Raw genomic sequence first — 22,558 nt, forward strand, 5'->3', positions numbered from 1 at the left:
GAAGGAAGGTGATCTCCGCGTCTTACTCTTCCGCCATCTTCTCCAATGACCTAGGTTTTTTTTTTTAAATTAATAATATTACTTATTTGTGCTTTTTCCTTTTCTTTTAAATCAGTTTTTACAGAAATTTGTCTGTCACTCTCTTAAAACCACCAAATTGTGGCTTTGTTGATCTTCACTTTGTATCTTTGATTTTACTTTTTGCTGATATCTCAAGTTTTCTTTATTTCCTTCCTTCTACTCTTTGAGTTTATTCTGTTTTGTTTTGTTTTTTAATTTCTTACGTTGGACACTTGTTACTAGTTTTTATTTAGCCTTTTAAAAAAACCTTAATATAAACTTGTTTTATGATTATAAGTTATTTTGTTTTAGAAGTCAGTATTCGGGACTTCCCTGGTGGTCCAGTGGTTAAGACTTCGCGATTCCACTGCAAGGGGCACGGGTTCATCCCTGCTCAGGGAACTAAGATCCCGCACAGCACACAGCACAGCCAAAAAAAAAAAAAGTCAGTGTTCATTCACTCACCAGCCGTTTATTGATCACCTGCCATATCCTGGGCACTGTTCTAGGCATCTAATCAGAAATGGATGTTAAATGTTATCAAATATCTTTTTGGCAACTGTTGAGATTATCATATATTAATAGAATTCCTAATGTTGAGCAGTTCTTACATTCCTAAAATAACCTTTGCTTGGTCATAGACTATTATTTGTCCACTGTAGAACTATATTCAATTTACTGCTATTTTAAAATAGAAGTTTGTATCTTTATTGACGTGAAATTAACCTGGAGTGTTTGTTCGAATGTGTCTGTGTATTGTCATCAGGTGTTATGATCAAGATTATGTTGGTTTTATAAAATTCGTTTTTTTTCCTGTGCCCTAGACAGTTTAAGTCAGAGGAGTGATGTGGTTCACAGAGGTTTGATGGAGCCGTGAGGCTGGGTGCCCTTCCTTCCTCTGGGACAGAGGTTGGTCCCTTTGGGGGCTCCTCTCCCCAGGGCTGCTGTCAGAAGCAGGAGCTCACTTCTTATCTGACGACAGCCTGAGAACCAGTAGCTCGGAGCTCACAGGGTTCCCTGGTCCCCAGCTGCTGACGGTCACAGGTTCCCATGCTCTTGCCTGCGGGGCACATAGGCCTGGGTAGGGGTCCTTCTCCTACACACGTGGGTCAGCTTGCCCTCCCCCCCACCCCCGGGAAGCCCTGGGAGGGACACTGGGTGCAGCTGCCCTGCGGGGGCTCGGCGGGATCCCAGAGCTGAGGTTTGTCCCCTCTGCGCTCCCTCAGTCTGTCTGTCTGTAGGAGGCGGGGCGGGGCTGTTGTCAGGGTGTAATTAGCGGCTTGCTTTCCTGCGGGCAAGCCGCCTCCTCCCCTGGGTTGTGCTGCGGGCCATGGTTATCTGCAGGCGGCTTCCGGCCTCTCGGGCCAGGTGGCCAGTGTCAGGACCTGTGACAGAAACGCCCGCTCGAGTCCCCGCTCACATGTCGCCTCTTCAGAGAGGCCCTCCCTGCCTGCCGGCGACACCAGTCCTCCCTCCAGCCCCTCACCCACGAGTGTCCGACCCGACTATTTTCTTCATGGCATCGGTGGCTAACTGGAATTGTAGGATGTGTTTTTGGACTGACTTGAGTGCTGGAGGAGCAAAGAATAATGAGTCCCGGCTTCAGAAGACCTAATGGTGCCGTCTGTGTCTGCAGGGCACCTGCAGCGCTCTTGCCGCTGTCCTCAGTGCCCTCAGGGGGTCTGGGACCCGAGCGTCCTTTATTTGAGTTTCCTTTGCTCCTCCTAGCCCCATGCTCATCATTAATTCTGTGACATTTATTTTCTGCTGAAGACCTCTGATATCCCGTTACTTCCAGTTACAGGTTTGAGTGTTGGTTTCTTCTCCATTTCACATGCCAACCATGAAATTCATTGGGGTCTTAGCCCAGTAACTGCCTTTGGGGGTTAATGGTTAATTTGGGTGTGATTATTTTATCTGGTATTTTTAGAGCCATTAAATATGGTAAGAATTTAGAAGTCTAAATATGAAAAAATAAAACTGGAGCCAGAATGATAAGGACAGATTGGAGCAATAGGTTCAATAGAAAATGATAAATATTTTAGAAAGACATTTAAAGTAGCAAATTCAATTAGTTAATAAAGGGATGGAAAGGAAAAGCAAAATAATTTAATAATCCTAATGGGCATTTCCAGAGATGATAGTGAAAAGAGAAAAATGCTTCCAAAGTATATTTTTAAACTTAGATTCATTTGCTGCCACTGCCTACGTCATGGGAGGTGATTATGAAGTATAAAGCAAGTGAACTTTAGAACCCTGTATCCTTTGAAATTCCCTGAAGGTACATCTGCTCAAACAGTCTGTGCGTTAGCCCTGTCCAAAGGGTCTTGTTAAATATTGGTGCTGGGTCTGCCCCAGACCCATAGGTCAGCCTTTGGGCAGGATCCTGGTGTGGGTATGTTTAAAAACTTCCCCAGCTGATTCTGATGCACAGCCAGGAATGAGACGGTGCCTTCAAGCTTCTGCTCCAGGTGGTCGATGATCCCTGGAGGGATGAGGTAGGAGTTGCTTAACCTGCACTTCTGGTTCCTGTGCACAAGGGCTGATCCCATTAAACCCTTAGAAGACCTGGGGTCAATGCTTGGGGAGGAGAGAGCCCGTCCACTCCCTCCATCCCTGGGTGGTAGCAGTGTCCTTCTTGGACCTGGCTCATTTGGGTGGGGGGGCTGTGGAGCTGTGGACTTGAGGCAGGTCTAAAAGCATCGTCCTAACCAGTAGGGAGCGTGCACTACCTCCTGCCTGGTGGTCTGTGTGCTCCAGTTATAGCTTCTTCCTCTTGCTGACATGCAGGGAGTGGGGCCTGTTCCTCGCCGGTGCGTCTGCCCAGGTTGCTGTGTCAGGAGCAGGCACTGTTTCTTGTGGGCCCCGGCTTGCATGAGCCTAGCCACTCCAAGCTTACTCACTTACCCCGTGGCTCTCCCCCCTTCCCCAAAGTGAGATCATCCTAACAATATTTTACGAGAAATGCCTGCACACACCTTTTTAATCTTTGAGTTCCTGAGAAATCTAAATAACAAATACAGACTTGTAAAGAGATGAGAGGAATGTGAGATGTAATGAAAATGACATAAAAGGATGTTAATAACTTTGATGTCCCTGAAGACTTATTAGTTGATGCTTAAATGTGAATGCTGTAGCCATGGAGATGCCATGGAGATGCCTTGGATGGAAAGCAAGGGCCCTTCCTGGGAACGTCTTCTCAGATTTAAGTTCCTCTGAGTGCTTGATACCAGTTTTCTCCATCTGTTGAGCCTGGCGCTTCTGGTCTGGTCGTCTGAGGGTACTCCTAGAGTCATCCGTCCTCTTTACAAAATGGCCACTGGTTTTCTTGCCTTGATGACAGGACTCAGTAGGAGGCTTGATACTTTTTCAGAATTCTGTTTCCGTGGAACTTCTAGGTCAGATGGGGCAGCTTGAGGCCAAGAGTTTATCTTCCTCTCTCCTGTTAGTATTTGCTTAATATACCTAGGTGTGCCGATGTTGGGTGCATATATATTTATAATGTATATGCATATATATATGCATATATATTTATGGTTGTTATAATCTCTTGATGAATTGACCCCTTTATCATTATATATAATGACCTTTTTTGTCTCTTCTTACACTTCCTGGCTTAAACTCTATTTTGTCTGATACAAGTATAGATACCCCTGCTCTCTTTTGGTTTCTATTTTTGTGGAATATCTTTTTCCATCCCTTCACTTTTAGCCTATGTGTATCTTTAAAGATGAAGTGAGTCCCTTGCAGGCAGCAGGTACTTGAGTCTTGTTTTTTTTTATCCTTCCAGCCACTCTATGCCTTCTTTCTCCCGGTTTTATTGAAATATAATTGACATATAGCACTGTGTACTTTTAAGGTATACAGCATAACAATTTGACTTAAATATATCGTGAAATGATTGCCATAACAAGTTAGCTAACATCCGTCATCTCTTATAGATACAAAAAAGAAGAAATTTTTTCCTTGTGATGAGAACTCTTAGGATCTATTCTAACAACTTTCATATATTACTGTACAGCAGCGTTAGCTATAACCATCGTGTTGTACATCACATACCCAGTACTTATTTGTCTTATAACTGGAAGTTCGTACCTTTTGACCATCTTCCTCCAATTCCTTCTCCCCTTACCCCCATCATACTGTATTTGTCTTTCTCTGCCTGATGTATTTCCCTTAGCATAATGCCCCAGGGTCTACCTGTGTTGTTGCAAATGGTAGGATTTCTTCCCTTTGTGTGGCTGAATAATATTCCACTGTGTATAACTATCTATCCATCCATCCCACAACTTATTTATCCATTCATCTGTTGATGGACACTTAGGTTGTTTCCATGTCTTTGCTACTGTGAATAGAGCTACAATAAACATGGGGCTGCAGATGGCTCTTTGACATGGTGCTTTCATTTCCTTCAGATATGTTCCCAGAAGTGGAATTGCTGGGTCCGCTCTATGCTTTTTGCTTGGAGAATTTAATCCATTTACATGTAGGGTAATTACAATAAGTAAGGACTTACTAATGCCATCCTGTTGTTTTCTGGCTGTTTTCTGATTCCCATGTTCCTTTCTTCTTCTCTTTCTGCCTGCCTTTGTGAATTCATGATTTTCCATAGTGGTATGCCTTGATTCTCTTCTCTTTATCTTTTGTGTATCTACTGTAGGTTTTTGCTTTGCTTTTTTTTTGGTTTTTTTTTTTTTTTGCTTTGTTTTTTTCTGAGGCTTACATAAAACATAGATATAACAGTCAATTTTACACTGATAACAGCTTAACTTCAATTGCATACAAAAACTCTACCCTTTTACTCCCCCTTATGTTTTTGATATTGTGATCTACCTCTTTTTATATTGTGTATTTATTAACAAATTATTGTAGCTTTAGTTACTTTTAATACTTTTTTCCTCGAACCTTTATACTAGAGTTAAGTGGTTAATACCTCCATCACATTACAGTACTAGAGTTTTGTTGTTGTTGTTTCATTTGGCTTTAGCAGAAACGCTAGACGTGGATAAGGCTTTGTGACATTTCTTCTCTGTCTGTGACACTTTAGAAGGCACGATTTACATGGGATTGTCTACAGTTAACAAATATGCTATTTTTGAGACTTTATGGCTTCTTATTTAACGGCCATAAATCTAAGAGTAACTATATGTCATGACATAAGAACTATGAGGTCCTATCTTGAGATTGCTTCCTTCAAAATCAGCATTTTGTTTCAGATGAAATGTTTTAAATTTGGTTAATACTACATTTCAAGAAAAATAATTGCATTTATACATGCACCTATTTATTTATCTATTTATTTATTTTTAAAGCGAAAGCAGGTTTATTCAGTGAGATACACACTCCATAGGCAGAGTGTGGGCCATCTTGGAAGGCAAGAGGCCAGTATCAGAGTATTTTGAATTTGACAGTATACTTACCTTCACCAGTGTGTTGTATATTTTCATGTTTTCATGTTACTAATTAGTGTCCTTTTGTTTCAGCCTGAAAAGCTCCTTTCAGCATTTCTTATAAGGCAGATCTAGTGGTGTTGAACTCCCTCAGCTTTTGTTTATCTGAGAAAGTCTTATCTCTCCTTCATTTCTGAAGGACAGCTTTGCTGGACAGAGTATTCTTGGTTGGCAATTTTTTCCTTCATCTCTTTGAATATTTTATCCCACTCTTTCCTGGCCTGTAAGGTTTCTGATGACAGATCTGCAGATTGCTTTATGGGGATAGCTGGAAGTTACAAGCTGCTTTTCTCTTGCTGCTTTAAGAGTCTCTTCTTGTCTTTGATTTTTGACAGTGTTATTATCGTCTGTCTTGGAGAAGATCTCCTTAGGTGAAGTTTGTTTGATGAACTGTGAGCTTTGTGAACTTGGATGTCCAAATCTTCTTCCAGATTTGGGAAGTCCTCAGCCATTATTTCTTTAAATAAACTTTCTGCCCCTTTCTCCCTCTTTTCTTCTGGGACTCCAGTAATTTGTAGATTGCTTCTCTTGATGGTGCCCATTGATCACGTAGGCTTTCTTCACTCTTTTTAATTCTTTCTTTTCCCCCCAGACAGGATAATTTTAAAGTTCTTGTCTCCTACTTCACAGATTCTTCTTCCACTTGAACCATTCTGTTGTTGATGCTCTCGTCACATTTTTCATTTCATTGGTTGTGTTATTCAGCTCCAGAATTTCTGTTTCTATCTCTTTGTTAAACTTCTCATTTTTTTCCTATATTATTTTCCTGATTTGTTGAACTGTCTGTGTTTCCTTGCAGCTCATCAAACTTCCTTAAAATAGCTATTTTGGGTTCTTTATCAGGTAAATTGGAGCTCTCCATGTCTTTGGTATTGGTTACTGGAAGAGTATTGGTGGTGTCATGTTTTCTTGATTTCTCATGTTCCTTGAGTCTCTTTTTTTTAATTTGTTTATCTTATTTATTTATTTTTGGCTGTGTTGGGTCTTTGTTGCTGCACGCAGGCTTTCTCTAGTTGCGGTGAGCAGGGGCTACTCTTTGTTGTGGTGTGCGGGCTTCTCATTGCGGTGGCTTCTCTTGTTGTGGAGCACGGGCTCTAGGCATGTGGGCTTCAGTAGTTGTGGCATGTGGGCTCAGTAGTTGTGGCTCGCGGGCTCTAGAGCGCAGGCTCGGTAGTTGTGGCGCATGGGCTTAGTTGCTCTGCAGCACGTGGGATCTTTCCAGACCAGAGCTCAAACCCACGTCCCCTGCATTGGCAGGTGGATTCTCAACCACTGTGCCACCAGGGAAGCCCCTTGTTCCTTGAGTCTTATGTTGCTGTCTTCACGTTTGAAGTAGCAGCCATCTCCTCCAATCTTTACTAACTGACTTTGGGTGATAAATATTTCCACCAGCCCTGCTAGGGATTCTGAGGCTTTCTCATCTCCTATGCGTACGCTCGCTCCATGTTTCTTGCTGTTTCTTGCTCCCTCCTTCAGCAGAATTCCTCAGCTTCTATGCCTTCTCTCCGCCCTACAGCTCCCGGCTGGGTGATGACAGCCTCCCTCTCTTTTCCCAGGAGTGGAGCTCAAGCTGAAGGTTGTGGTCTCTCCCTCCACAGACTCAGGCTGGGTCTCTGCACGTGCTCAGTAGCCGTCCATCAGAGCTTGCTCTCACCATGCGGGGATCACACACGGGAGTGGCCGCAGGGTGGGAGTGCATGTGGGTGAGGCACGCTGAGCGCTGGGGGGCACCCATGGGCCAGCTGGGGGTCTGTAAGTGACGCGTTCCCAGCGGCTCGTAGGCGGACTTGTTGGTGGAGTCTGCAGTGGGGGTAGTAGGATCTGCATCAGTTTAGCTACCTGCCACTCTCCCAGCCACTCCGAGCCCCCCCCCAGGCGTGCAGCTCACGACTCTGGATGGGGCGAGAGAGAAAGGAGCCTCTTCGGCAGCTTCCCGCACAGCTGGGGAAGCGGAGTGCCCACTGCGGCACTCTCACTGTCCCCCTCGGGAGAAATCACAGGCCATGGTGGTCTCTCTTGGCCCTAAGCTGTTCCACCTCGGGGAGGAGTGACACCACGGGTGAAGTCAGGCTGTTTCTCTTTCCCTCTCCAGTGCATCCACACTTGGACTGTTTTGCTCTGGTGGTGTGCTGGACCTCTCCGCGGAAACCCGGGTTTGCGCAGAGGCTCCCATCGTGGGTGATCGCCTAAGACGGCCTTCTCCAAGGGCTCCCTGCCTGCAGAGTCAGCACATCCGCTGCCCTGTGGTGGAGTCCCCAAAGCTTGGTGGCCCCTACTCTGTGCCGCAGTCGGGAGATGGTCCCCACGTGGAGAGCGGAGCGAGAGCGGGCTGGCGGCCTGAGTGTCCCCCTGTCCGGCTCTGAGCCGTCCACTGCCTTCGTCCGTCTCCTGAGCATGGGTGCCCCTGACATTGTGTTCTGTTTTGTAGTTGTCCCCTAGTTCGGTTTCAGTTTTGTTATTTGGGCAGAATCTACTTGGTGTAGCTTAAAAGAATTGCAGAATCCTAAAAATCTCCAGCTAGAATGAATTTTAGAGATTTAAACAAAGATAAAGAAATACATTCATGGTTCATGGTTCATGGTTACGAATTCCTAATCTTATTTTTTTCTAAAGCATTTATTTTATTATATGATTAATAGTGAACTAGAATACACTCTAGGAATGGAAACTCTATTCCCTAGTGGATAAATATATTTTTGTCCGTTTTCTTTACTAGTCAGTGTTTCTTCTTCTTTTGGGCTGCCACATCCAGGAAAGAGTCAGTTGTTTCAGTTAAAAAAAAATTCAAGTCAGCTGTTGTAGCATCCTTTAAACTTAGCTTACTTACCTTATATTTAACCAAGAAATTATTCTTGAACCAAATAAAATCACTAGTGAGTGGGTCGTGTCTCAGGTAAAATCACTAGTGGGTGGGTCGTGTCTCAGGTAAAATCACTAGTGGGCGGGTCGTGTCTCAGGTAAAATCACTAGTGGGCGGGTCGTGTCTCAGGTAAAATCACTAGTGGGCGGGTCGTGTCTCAGGTAAAATCACTAGTGGGCGGGTCGTGTCTCAGGTAAAATCACTAGTGGGCGGGTCGTGTCTCAGGTAAAATCACTAGTGGGCGGGTCGTGTCTCAGGTAAAATCACTAGTGGGCGGGTCGTGTCTCAGGTAAAATCACTAGTGGGCGGGTCGTGTCTCAGGTAAAATCACTAGTGGGCGGGTCGTGTCTCAGGTAAAATCACTAGTGGGCGGGTCGTGTCTCAGGTAAAATCACTAGTGGGCGGGTCGTGTCTCAGGTAAAATCACTAGTGGGCGGGTCGTGTCTCAGGTAAAATCACTAGTGAGTGAGCGGGTCGTGTCTCAGGTAAAATCACTAGTGAGTGAGCGGGTTGTGTCTCAGGTAAAATCACTAGTGAGTGAGCGGGTCATGTCTCAGGTAAAATCACTAGTGAGTGAGCGGGTCGTGTCTCAGGTTAAATCACTAGTGGGTGGGTCGTGTCTCTGGTAAAATCACTAGTGAGTGAGTGGGTCGTGTCTCAGGTTAAATAACTAGTGGGTGGGTCGTGTCTCTGGTAAAATCACTAGTGAGTGGGTCGTGTCTCAGGTAAAATCACTAGTGAGTGGGTCGTGTCTCAGGTAAAATCACTAGTGGGTGGGTCGTGTCTCAGGTAAAATCACTAGTGGGCGGGTCGTGTCTCAGGTAAAATCACTAGTGGGCGGGTCGTGTCTCAGGTAAAATCACTAGTGAGCGGGTCGTGTCTCAGGTAAAATCACTAGTGGGTGGGTCGTGTCTCAGGTAAAATCACTAGTGGGTGGGTCGTGTCTCAGGTAAAATCACTAGTGAGTGAGCGGGTCGTGTCTCAGGTAAAATCACTAGTGAGTGAGCGGGTCGTGTCTCAGGTAAAATCACTAGTGAGTGAGCGGGTCGAGTCTCAGGTTAAATCACTAGTGGGTGGGTCGTGTCTCTGGTAAAATCACTAGTGAGTGAGTGGGTCGTGTCTCAGGTTAAATCACTAGTGGGTGGGTCGTGTCTCTGGTAAAATCACTAGTGAGTGGGTCGTGTCTCAGGTAAAATCACTAGTGAGTGGGTCGTGTCTCTGGTAAAATCACTAGTGAGTGAGTGGGTCGTGTCTCAGGTTAAATCACTAGTGGGTGGGTCGTGTCTCTGGTAAAATCACTAGTGGGTGGGTCGTGTCTCAGGTAAAATCACTAGTGGGTGGGTCGTGTCTCAGGTAAAATCACTAGTGAGTGAGCGGGTCGTGTCTCAGGTAAAATCACTAGTGAGTGAGCGGGTCGTGTCTCAGGTAAAATCACTAGTGAGTGAGCGGGTCGTGTCTCAGGTTAAATCACTAGTGGGTGGGTCGTGTCTCTGGTAAAATCACTAGTGAGTGGGTCGTGTCTCAGGTAAAATCACTAGTGAGTGGGTCGTGTCTCAGGTAAAATCACTAGTGGGTGGGTCGTGTCTCTGGTAAAATCACTAGTGAGTGAGTGGGTCGTGTCTCAGGTTAAATCACTAGTGGGTGGGTCGTGTCTCTGGTAAAATCACTAGTGAGTGGGTCGTGTCTCAGGTAAAATCACTAGTGGGTGGGTCGTGTCTCTGGTAAAATCACTAGTGGGTGGGTCGTGTCTCAGGTAAAATCACTAGTGAGTGGGTCGTGTCTCAGGTACAATCACTAGTGGGTGGGTCGTGTCTCTGGTAAAATCACTAGTGGGTGGGTCGTGTCTCAGGTAAAATCACTAGTGGGTGGGTCGTGTCTCAGGTAAAATCACTAGTGGGTGGGTCGTGTCTCAGGTAAAATCACTAGTGGGTGGGTCGTGTCTCAGGTAAAATCACTAGTGGGTGGGTCGTGTCTCAGGTAAAATCACTAGTGGGTGGGTCGTGTCTCAAGAATAAATGGCACATATAAAATTCAACGTCCATTATTGCTACCAGCTTGCAGTGAACGAGGGGCAGGAAGGTACCTCTGGCCACAGGAGGAGGAGTACCTGCATCGAGCAGTCTGCATCCTACACAACAGGGAGGGGCTGCAGGTGTCTCCATGGAATTCAGGAACAAGGATGGCTGAGATATTCTGGAGGGTCTAACTGGTGCAAAAAGAAATGACGTTGAATTCTGGAAAGGAGACAGGGTCACCATCATTTGAAGATGACAACAGTCTGCCAAGTCAATCAACCCCCTAAAAGTTAAAACTATTTTAAAAATTTATAAGGTGGCCAGTGACAAAATAAATACACAGAGGTCAGTATTTTTCCTATATGTCAGCAATAACCAGTTGGAAACGATGTATATCAGGTCCCCATCCAGAACTGGAAACAAAAATGTAAGTTTCCAAGGCATGTGTGCATTTAATAAGAATTTATAGTAACTGTATTGAGAAGCCACAGAATTTTACCAAGAAATATAAAAGGTCTGGAAAAAGTCGAGAGAGACGTTGTGTTTCTGGATGGGAACTCAGTATTATAGAGATGTCACTTCTCTCAAGTTAACTTGTAAGTTTAATGCAATTCCAGTAAATATTCAATGGATGTTTTGGAATTTGGCAGGGAATATTCTAAAGTTTTTCTGAAAGCATAAATATATGAGAATAGCCTTTCATAAATATGTTTGAAAGGACCAGGTTTAGGCCAGTAATGTCATATTCTTAACTTACTTTCATTACTTTAAGTAGAGAAGGGATCATTTTAGCTGGGGATCTGAGTTCTGCATTTCCCTGTTGCCTGCTTTGTTAGTGTCAGTATGGTCAATCCTCCATGTGACAAGATGATTTTTAAATTCTTTCCATTTTCAGGTCAGTCTGAAAGGCCAGGCTGAAGGTACATCTTCTCTGTTCTGTGCACTAACCTTTGGCTTCAGCCGCAGTGACCCCACGCCAAGCCTCCGTACTCTTATCTTACACACCAGCCTTCCGAGAGGGTTCCTTGTTCCTTTCCAAGGACATTAATGTTTGTAGAAGTAGCTAACATTTAATGATCTTTTGATTTCTCTCTGCACCAGGTTTTAGGTGGTTCCTTATATGCATTTCTTCTCCTGTAGAAGCTTACCCGTCAGATATTCTCAGTCGTAGACAATATAATAATTATAACAACAGCTGACATTGATAGAGCACTTACTATCCCTAAGGAATTGCATACATCACTTCATTTAATCCTCACAGTAATTTATGAGATAGGTGTCATCCCCATTTTCTAGGTTAGGAAACTGAGGCACAAGAGTTATCTTGCCCAAGACTATGTAGACAGTTGCACAGGTAGGACATCAGTGAACCTTACACTATATAGCTTTTCATACATACGTTCTAAAAGCTTCCTGCTCGTGTTTATTTCTTATCCATAGTGGCTGCAGTGAGCAGATTTTACCAGCTGGGAGGTTTTTTTTAGCAGCATGTCCCTGACTTGGACCGGCGGTTTTCTCTCTGCTGCCAGTGTTCAGTAGTTATACCCGCAGCTGTCAGATTGTGGAAATGCCATCAGAGTCGATGTTCTTGTATATGCACAGAAGTAAAATACTGGCTTGTGAAAAATATTTGATGTAAATTGGTACAGCCACTTTGGAAAACTGTGTGACATACGTACCCATTGACCCAGCAGTGCCACTACTTGTTGCATGCCGTGGAGAATCCTGTGCCTGTGTGTGTTAGGACAAATGTATAAGATTGTTCTGAGTTGCCTTGTTTGTCATGGCCCCAGACCAAGAATCACCCAAGTGTCCACCAGCAGTGGAGTGGTTGGATAAATCATGGTGTATTCATATGATGACATAACCATTCAGCAATGCAGATGAACAGAACACATGTGCTCGTAATTACATGGTTGATTCTCAAGTACAGCGTTGAGCAACAGAGGCCAACACATGCAGATACATGTGTGATTCCATTTGTCCTGTGCACATAGGACAGGCACACGGGTCAGCAAACAGCACAGCCCGTCATGCAGACCCGAGACTCGAACACCAGGGACGGCAGACTGACAGTGACCTTGGGCTTTGGGGACCCTGGCAGGGTTTGCTTTCCTCACCCAGATGATGACTGCAGGTGTCACTTTATCATTTTGTTAAACCGTTCATTTTTATGTCTTAGGTGCTTTTCTGTGTGTGTGTAAAGATTAATAAGGTGTTTGATTCCAGACAGTTTTACTGTGCATTCAAGATACCAGTTTGACCCACACTAGAAATGAATGTGTGGTTTACAGAGAAGTTTGGTGATGGAGTATTTCTGGATGAACAGGACGCTTGGAATCATTATTCTGTGGGTCTCTGCTTTTCTCATGTAACTTGGATGCAGGCATTCCTCGGTTTATGAAGAAAATGAACTTTTGACAGGTTGTATATAAATCGCTTCCTGAAGTCATGGGAGAGTATGTTATTTAAAGCAAATACTCACACTCTTTGATTTTTTACCCCCCTCCGCAATTAATCAGGCCTTTGTTTATCGGGTTGGCTTCACGTAGGGTAGAGCTCTGCTCAGGAGTGACCGTGACCCCTCAGATCAGCGGCGGAGTGGAGGGCAGTGTCGTACCCCAGATCCCGCTTCTGAGAGACTTCTAGCAGAATCTAAGGGTCAGGCTTTCAAGCATTATTTTAACAATAGTACTTTTTTGCCCTGAAGCATTGCAATTGAAATTTAAAGAAACAAATCTCGGAGTTCAGCAGTTTTTATGTGTATGACTTATAATAATAAATCATTATAAATTTAAAAATCACTGTAAACACAAATGCCCACAGTTCTGGGACAAGTATGTGTGTGGTAAATGCAAATAATATTAAGTCCCAGGAGTAACTGTTCACCTGAAAACTCTTGGAAAGTCACTTTTTCTGAAGCGCGCGCGCGAAGTGGCCGGCCAGATGCTGCCAGCTGAGCAAATAGTCTGCAGCCTGCAGCAGGAGGAGGGCCAGCCAGGCGGGAGGGCGGGTGTGCGTGCCCGTGACACACAGCTGCCGCCCCTCTGTGTCACCTGTAGCAGCTGATCCCCGGGCAAGCCACACGCAGGAGCTGCAGGCTGTGCCGCGTCGCTCAGAGCCGATCTCCGAGCTCAGCACTGCAGTCTTTCGGTAAAGATTTTTAAGGGCTAATTTCATGGTTTGGGTTATTTATAGAGTGGCGATGGGGAAGGGGATGTGTCAGGAAGGAAGGCAAATGATTTTTTGGTGAAAGAACTTGTCTGCCTGAAGCTGGACGTACAGCTTGTTGGTTGGTGCTGACAGTATGCCAGCGTATTTGTCGGCCTTCCGCCGTGCCTCGAGCCGTGGCGCCTGCACTGAAGCAGGACCTCGCCAGCTGCGCCTGCAGGCCTCGCAGTTTTGTCCTTCATGGTGGAGAAATTTACGAGAATGGTTACCGTTCATCGAGGGCTCACTCTGTGCGAGGCACTGAGCTGCTTATTTTATGTTATCCCATTTAATCCGACCTGCAGGGTAAATATTATTACTTCCATTTTATGGTGAGGAAACCGAGGTACAGAGAGGTCACGTCAAGCTCCCGAGGCCGTAAAGTTGGGAGGCGGTGAGGCGGGCTGGGACTGGCTCGGGCCCCGCGGAGCACACGCTCCCAGCCGCTCGCGCCTCGCCCACGGGCCCTCCGGTGTTCTAGGCAGTTTTAGGTACTATTTTGGGTCATGATACAGTTTTGTTATTTTTTGCTCTTCCGTTTTCAAAAATTAAGCATAGTTCATGTGACTAATTCCTGTGTGGTGAGTATGGTGGTGGATTCTCAAATTCTACCGTACATATTAAAAGTCTGTAAAACAAGGGTTTATAATGGGTATGTTTGTCTGGAAAGTTGCTGATACAGCAGTAGAAGCTATGTGTAAATCAGAGGCTGTCGTCAGTGGAGGGTGCTTGTAAAGCACATGATCAGTGCTTGACTTATCCACCCCACCTGCCACTTTAATTAAGTGAACGTTTGAAAAATGCCAGAATTTTGGTATTTTGCAGCAATAATAAAAGCCTCTCCCGACTATCATAATCCAAGCCCAAATGTATCTTGTTAAAAATTCTTAGGCTCTTAAAAGTAAAATTATGACTTTTAAGATTAGTGTTCCGAATCCTGCTTGGTTCTGTGCCACAGAAACATGAAGGACTTTGACAGATGACCCCTTACTGTCTTCATCCACGTCGGGACTTTTGCCGATTTTGCAAGACGTCGTGCCTGTTAGTCTCCATCCTAAGTTCTGTGCCCTCAGTGGTTTTGTGTTAGAGACAACGTGATGCCAGATACATAGGAATTACTTAATAATCATTATGAGTGGGTTTAAATAGAATTTTTAAATGTCTCAACTAAGTAAGTAGTCAATATAATAAAGACAACACAATTTTTCCTGGGAAGTCGTTTGTCATTGTATTGATTCATTTTAGTCATTTAGCATTTTAATTTAAAAGCATTTTTATAGCTACTACCTTTTTTCTTTAATTAAACTTATTTTGAGATAACTGTAGATTCAAATGCAATTGTAAGAAATAATAGAGAGATCCCAGGGACGCCTTACTCAGTTTTTCCCACTGATAACATCTTACAAAACCGAGTGCAGTATGACACCCAGGATGCTGACCTTGATACAGTCAAGATACAACATCTCCATCATCACAAGGATCCCTCGTGTTGCCCTTGTATAACCACAATCCACCCTCTACCTTCCACCCCACCCCGTCCTGAACCCCTGGCAACCACTAATCTGTTCTCCATTTTTATAGTTTTATCATTTTAAGGATGTTATATAAATGGAATCATGCAGCATGTAAGTTTTTTTCTTTTTTAATTTTTAAATTTTTATTTATTTATTTTTGGCTGTGTTGGGTCTTCATTGCTGCTCGCGGGCTTTCTCTAGTTGTGGCGAGCGGGGGCTACTCTTCGTTGCGGTGCGCAGGCTTCTCATTGCGGTGGCTTCTCTTGTTGCGGAGCATGGGCTCTAGGCGCGCGGGCTTCAGTAGTTGCGGCACACGGGCTCAGTAATTGTGGCTCACAGGCTCTAGAGCGCAGGCTCAGTAGTTATGACGCATGGACTTAGTTGCTCCGCGGCGTGTGGGATCTTCCTGGACCAGGGCTCGAACCTGTGTCCCCTGCATTGGCAGGCGGATTCTTAACCACCGCGCCACCAGGGAAGCCCGCAGCATGTAAGTTTTGAGACTGGCTTTTTTCACTCAGCATAGCTCACTCAAGGTCCGTCCAGGTTGTTGTGTGAATCAACAGTTCATTCCTTCTTATTGCCAAGTAGTATTCCATGATACAGATGTAGCATAGTTTATTTAACTACTCACTCCTTGAAGGGCATCTGGGTTGTGTCCAATTTTTGGCTCCTTTGAATACAGCTTCTGTAAACATACCTATACAGGTTTTTGTGTGAACATGTCTTCTCTTCTCTGGGATCAGTGCCCAGGAGTACAATTGCTGGGTTGTATGGCAGTTGCATGTTTAGCTTTTAAAGAAACTGCCAAATGGTTTTCCAGAGCAGCTGTACCATTTTACATTCCCACCAGCCGTGAATGAGGGATCCAGTTTCTCTGCACCCTTCCCAGCATTTGGTGTGGTCGCTGTTTTTTGTTTTAAACACTCTGATAGGTGTGGAGTGTTATCTTATTGTGGTTCTGATTTCCATTTCCTTAATAGGTAATGATTTTGAACATCTTTTCACGTGCTCATTGGCCTTCTGTATATCATCTTTGGTGAAATGTCTGTCCTTTGTCCATTTTCTAATTTGATTGTTTGCTTTTTTTGCTGTTGACTTTTGAGAGTTTTTACATTCTAGGTACTAGTCCTTCACCAGGTCTGTGGTTTGAACATATGTCCTCTCACTCTCTAGGCTGTCTTGCATGATCTCAACAGGGTCTCTTGCCCAGCGACAGTTTTTAATTCTGATGAAGTCCAGTTTATCAGTTTTTCCTTTAATTGATCATGCTTTCGGTGTCAAGTCAGAACTCTTTGCCTGGCCCTAAATCCCAAGGATTTTCTTCTAGCTTTTTTTCTAGAAGTTTTATAGTTTTCTGTTTTACATTTAAGTCTGTGATCCATTTTGAGTTAATTTTTGTACAAGATGTGAGACTTAGATCAAGGTTCATTTTTCCCTGTGGATGTCCAGTTGCTCCAGTGCCTTATGTTGACAGGCTATGTTTTCTCCACTGGATTGCTTTTGTACCTTCGTCAAAAATCAGTTGGGGGGCTTCCCTGGTGGCGCAGTGGTTGAGAATCTGCCTGCTAATGCAGGGGACACGGGTTCGAGCCCTGGTCTGGGAAGATCCCACATGCCGCGGAGCAACTAGGCCCGTGAGCCACAAATACTGAGCCTGCGCGTCTGGAGCCTGTGCTCCGCAACAAGAGAGGCCACGATAGTGAGAGGCCCGCGCACCGCAATGAAGAGTGGACCCCGCTTGCCACAACTAGAGGAAGCCCTTGCACAGAAACGAAGACCCAACACAGCTAAAAAAAATAAATAAATAAATAAATAATAATTAAAGGTGCTAATAAAAAAAATAAAAAAAAATCAGTTGGGCATATTTGTGAGGATCTGTTTCTGGATTCTCTGTTCTGTTCCATTGATCTGTGTGTCCATCCTGCCAGTACCACCCTGTCTTGATTACTGTAGCTATCTGGGAAGTCCTGAAATTGGGTAGCCTGATTCTTCCCTCTTATTTCTTCTTTTTAAAAATGTTTTAGCTATGCTAGTTCCTTTGCCTTTCTATATAAGTTTTAGGATAATCCTGTCCATGTCTACAGAGAATTTGGGATTTTGGTAGGAATTGTATTAAACCTAAATATCAATTTGGGGAGAATTGACATCTTTACTATGTTGAATCTAGCAATTGATGAACAGGGTATGTCTCTCTTTTTTTAGATCTCCTTTGATTTATTTCATCCACATTGTGTAGTTTTCAGTATACAAGTTCTATACATATTTGGTTAGATTTACACCTAGTATTTCTCTTTTTTTGAGCAATTATAAATGGTATTGTATTTTTAATTTTGGTATCCGTGTGTTCATTGCCAGTAAATAGAAACACAGTTGATTTTTGTATGTTTATCTTGTATCCCGCAACCTTGCAGAACTCGCTTATTACTTCTATGAGCTTGGCCTTTTATTTTTAGTCCTGCGTACTTAACACTTTCTATGTGCCAGGCATTATGTTAAGGCTTTTCATGTGTTTGCCAAAGGCCAGGATGTGGTGGGGCTAGGATCTTGACTCATAAATTACTTGTTCACTTCATCTGTTCATTTGGCAAATATTTAAGGAGCACTTATATGGACCAGACACAGGGTTCCTGCCCTCCTGGGGCCTACGGTCTGAAACCGGAATTAGAAGTGACACAAGCGGTTATCTAACTTAATAAAAGAAGTTTAAAAATAAAACAAGACGTTGATTAATTATAACTTAATGCATCTGACTCATAGTGTCAGTGGGTAAAGCAGGGACATTTAGTCAGCCTGTGTGGAGTGGGAGCACCCAGGGGGGACTTGCTGAACAGTGTTCATTTCTCCAGGAAAGGTTTCCCGAGCCAAACTGCTTGTTGATTCTTACACCAGTTTTTGAAATTCAGAGATGTCTGTGGTAAAACCTCATATGAAGGGAATTAAATATTGCTTGTCAAAGAGCCCAAGAACTCCTGGCCAAAACTGAATGAAGCTCCCTGGTCACCTCCATCGTCACCTCCTTCACCTGCTGCTGCATGAGCCCCTCCCCCGCCGACCCTGCACCCTCGATGCCCACCGGGGCCCCAGGCCCCATAACCTCCGCACCAGCCAGCGCAGGCCAGCCCTCCTCGACCTCACCGGCTGCCCCCACGCTGCCGTTGGCCGCGCCCTCCGTCCGCACACCGTACCTCCCTCTCTCCACCAAGCGGTCCTGCTCTCCTCGGCTGATGGCTGCCCTCCTCTGGCCTGGCAGGCTGGGTTGCAGAGTCGTTTGAGCTGGGAAGGTGGTGCATCGAGGAGTGAGATGCAGGGCCAGGTCCCCTTCCCGCCAGACGGTTTGGGAAGATCATCAGTGGCCCTGCCTGAGCTTTTGTAACAATAACAGCAGTAAGTTTTCTGGTCAGTTGGGAAATGAAAATCGTACCCTACAGAAATGTGCCCCTCGGACAGCCTTCCAGGGACAGGCCCTTACGGGGCGCTGCTGACGTGCTCACACAGGGCTTGGCACCCCGGGGCCACTGCTGGCCTAGCCTCACGGTCACAGGCGTGAAGCAGTGCCCCGCAGCCCGGTGGGTCCCGAACCGGCGCTGTCCCCACGCCCATGCCCCTTCCGCCCTTAGCAGGCCCTGTCCTGCCTTAGGAGTGAGGGTGTTGCTCTCTCTTCACTCTCCTCCCACTGACCGTAGGAGAAGCTGCTCGTCTTTGAGTCGGCGTGGAAGAAGGAGAAGGACATAGTCTCCAAGGAGATAGAGAAGCTCCGTGGGTCCATCCAGAGCCTGTGCAGGAGCGCGCTGCCCCTGGGCAAGATCATGGACTACCTCCAGGAGGACGTGGACGCCATGCAGAAGGAGCTGCAGCTGTGGCGCAGCGAGAGCCGGCAGCACGCCGAGGCCCTGCAGGCGGAGCGGAGGTGGGGGCCGGGGAGGGGCGGGCCGGTGAGCGGCCGGGGCGCACGTGTGCCCGCAGCCCAGGGGGAGCGCTCCGAGAGCCCACGGCCTCTCGACCCTCGCTTTCTTACCTCCTCCCCCGAAGGAAACACATTGCTTTTTCTTTTTCGTTCATAGCCTAACGTGCATTTCTTTGTAGCAATTAGAAAAGATCTGCAGTCAGTGTTCAAAAACAAGATTTAGACATTAAAACAGACAGCAAACTTTGCAGTTTGGGTACCATATTTTTCATGTATCTTATCGAAATCCCCAAAGCTTTGTGACTGTAATTTGAAAGTATTTTGATTTTTCACTCTAAAAGAGTACGTTTATATTTTTACCCTTTTTCTTTGGATGCAATGACTAATTCACTTTTGTTGTCATCCATTGTTTTAATTAAGAAGCAAATGTAAAATGAGAAAGATATTTATGAGCCACTGGCTTTGTTTTCCGTCAGCATCACAGACTGTGCCGTGGAGCCCTTGAAGGCGGAGCTGGCGGAGCTGGAGCAGCTGGTCCGAGACCAGCAGGACAAGATCTGTGCTGTGAAGGCCAGTATTCTAAAGAATGAAGAGAAAATTCAGAAAATGGTGCATAGTATCAATTTGAGTTCCAGAAGGTGAAAGCTCAAACGTTTCAGAGACTGAAGGTGGTCCTCAGTTTGCACGTAAAAAGGAGGCTAGAACATCCTTACTCCTTACGTTTCAGTTTGAAGACAATGAACAGTTTACAAGGTTATCCAGCTAATTTTCAGAGCTTTACAGCTTGAGGCATATTCAGTGTATGAAAGACCATGTTTTCCTACCTTCCTCCGGCTAGAATACTTGCTAGTTATAAATAGCTCTTGCAAATGCCTGTGTGAAAAGTGTCTTTACAAGCCTGTTCTTTGTATTTCCGCCGTAGGCTGTTCACTCCTGTGCCAGGTTCTCCAGCAGGTGAGTGGCGCTGGCACAGCCAGGGCTGCGGGAGTCCGTGATTTCAGACGCTTGAGTCTAGTGACAGGACTTCTGTGAGTCAAGCACTGAGTGAAGGATGGCTGTACTTTTTGATAGGAACTTCATAAATCCAATGAAGCCTGAAAATGAATGAATTATATTTTTAGCTCATTTCCACTTGAAAAGGGTTAATTTCGGCCCATATCTTTATAAGGTACGCACGAACTTTAATTTTTAACCTCTTTGTAATTGCATACACTTTATGTAATTTTCTTACTGGTCCCTTTTATCTTTTGCTTATATTTCCAGCCCTTAAAGTTCGTACATTTAAAAAGATTTGAGTATGGCCTTCATGGACATCGTCTGGACATGAGATTGTCACAGGCTGTATCCTCACTTTCTTCAACATTTTGCCCCTGGGTTTTTGCCACGTGCACAGTTGTGTCACTTGCCTCGTTCTCTCCAGAAGAGGGGCTTGCTCTCCAAGGCTTTGGCATCATGCCTTTTCCTTCGCACAGGTGTAAGCACCTGTGCACCTGAGAGACAGGTAGCTTAGGGAAAACTGCAAAAGGAAGACTTAAAAGGATACGTGGATTTGCAAAATTTTTTAATGTTAGCATTTTTTTGGAAATTGTTTTTTTAAAGCAAAAGTTTTTTTTTTTTAAACATGGTTTATATTTTGTTTTTCACTACATATAATATTGTAAATACTACAGTCTTCAATTTGTGTATAAAGGATTTCACTGTTTGGAGACATACTTACGGGTCTTAAGGTCTGGGTCCTGATACTTTTATTTCTAGACACTGTATTTATTATGTAACCCAAGGAGGGCCATTTTAAGTGTTAGAATTTGCCTGAGAAAGTTTTGTTTCCTTAAAAGACTAGCACAAATGGCACAGTTAAGTTTTTCTTAGTGTAATTTCCAAAATAAATCTGTTACAAAGGTAGTTCTATGATTTTCGAAGCTGAGTAAGTTCAAGGTCAGATTATTAAGATCTGCTGTCGTGAAACATTGGTCTTCTTCTCCTTCCTGTAGTTTACCGTAAAATTCTGTTTGGCGAGGTTCCACTAAACGCAGCATTGGCGGAGGGGAGGCGTGTCAGTCCCCAGTCCTCCACACGCTCATCTTCTCTTTTCCACTGACTTGAATGGCAGCCACCATCCTAAAGGGACCCTGTTTTGCTTCAAGTTAAGGTGTCCACCTTTAATGCATTTGTACATAAGACTAGAGATTTTGTGTTGCAAAAAATTGCATACATTGTATTTGAGTAGAATTTTGTATGAAGTAGTCTCTCAAATTGTATCATAAAATTTATTTTTCTTTTATACATAAATCATTAAAAATAATCAGATATTTTTTCTATCAGTGTATGGGTTGTGCAGTTCAGTTCACACCTGGAAGAAAGCATGTATAAGCATTTGGATTTTTTAGTTTTCAAATGTGTGCAGTTTGTTTTTCTTTGAAGAAAGTTCAGGGAAATTTATATTTTCACTCATTGTGCCACCCCTTTTCTGTATAAATTGAAGTCTTATAAGGCAGGTAAGCATTTATCAGAAATTTTAAGACCATTCAGGAAGTTTTAGAAAGTCTCTGTATGTAGTTATTACTGTATCTTATCACAAACGAATTAAATCCTGTTATTTATTATTTTGATAGACTACACAAATGGGATTATTAAATGTTTTTCTCTGTTTTGGCTTGTAAATTTTCAAGAAGTACTGGAGTCATACTTCAGAAATCTTAATTTAAGGGACTTCCCTGGTGGTCCAGTGGTTAGGACGCCGCACTTCCACCGCAGGGGGCACGGGTTCAATCCCTGGTGGGGGAACTAAGATCCCGCATGCCGCATGGTACGGCCACAAAAAAAAAAAAAGAAATTTTAATTTAAAAGTTGAGCTGACATATTTATATTTAAAGGAAATGCATAAACCTTTGAAGAAAATAACAAGACTAAAATTCGAGCTTTCTACTTTGATATTCATGCTTATTTTTCTTCTCAATAAGCAACTTAAAAAATGATAACGGGGGGCTTCCCTGGTGGTGCAGTGGTTGAGAGTCTGCCTGCCAATGCAGGGGACACGGGTTCGAGCCCTGGTCTGGGAAGATCCCACATGCCGCGGAGCAACTGGGCCCGTGAGCCACAGCTACTGAGCCTGCACATCTGGAGCCTGTGCTCCGCAACAAGAGAGGCCGCGATAGTGAGAGGCCCATGCACCGCGATGAAGAGTGGCCCCCGCTTGCCGCAACTAGAGAAAGCCCTCGCACAGAAACGAAGACCCAACACAGCCATAAATAAATAAATTAAAAAAAAAAAAACTGGAATCTGTGAAGAGAGATGATGTTATTTAGTGACAATAGAAGTGAGTTTAGGATTGGGGGGGGGGTCTGGAATTCTCAGTCTGTTGACAAGTGCCCCTGAAATATTCCCAGACTTCTTTTCCAGGCTGCCCTGAATTGACCGGGGTGTGTCTTCTGCTGACGTGCGCAGCCCTGGGGCACACGAGCGAGAGGAGAGGTGGCTGGACCTTTACGGCTTGGTGTCACCAGTCACAGGCTTAGGACGACCAGTCTGCTTGAGTTTCCACAAGA

The 22,558-nt window shown here is 44.5% G+C and overlaps 1 protein-coding gene across 5 annotated transcripts in view; it reads left to right on the forward strand.

The window, feature by feature from the left end:
- The window catches only part of TRAF3IP1 (TRAF3 interacting protein 1), a 75,941-nt gene extending 54,267 nt beyond the window's left edge, over positions 1-21,674 (forward strand). For 4 of the 5 annotated variants that reach the window (XM_057551719.1, XM_057551720.1, XM_057551722.1 and 1 more), the window contains 2 exons: positions 18,793-19,016; positions 19,490-21,674. In XM_057551719.1, the coding sequence (XP_057407702.1) occupies positions 18,793-19,016; positions 19,490-19,655 (390 nt within the window). In that variant the 3' untranslated portion in view covers positions 19,656-21,674. The remainder of the gene's footprint in view (positions 1-18,792; positions 19,017-19,489) is intronic. The other variant, XM_057551721.1, reaches the window with a different exon arrangement.
- The last annotated feature ends 884 nt before the right edge of the window (positions 21,675-22,558 follow it).

This window comes from Balaenoptera acutorostrata, chromosome 8 (genome assembly GCF_949987535.1).
Source record: "Balaenoptera acutorostrata chromosome 8, mBalAcu1.1, whole genome shotgun sequence".
NCBI classification, from domain to species: domain Eukaryota; kingdom Metazoa; phylum Chordata; class Mammalia; order Artiodactyla; family Balaenopteridae; genus Balaenoptera; species Balaenoptera acutorostrata.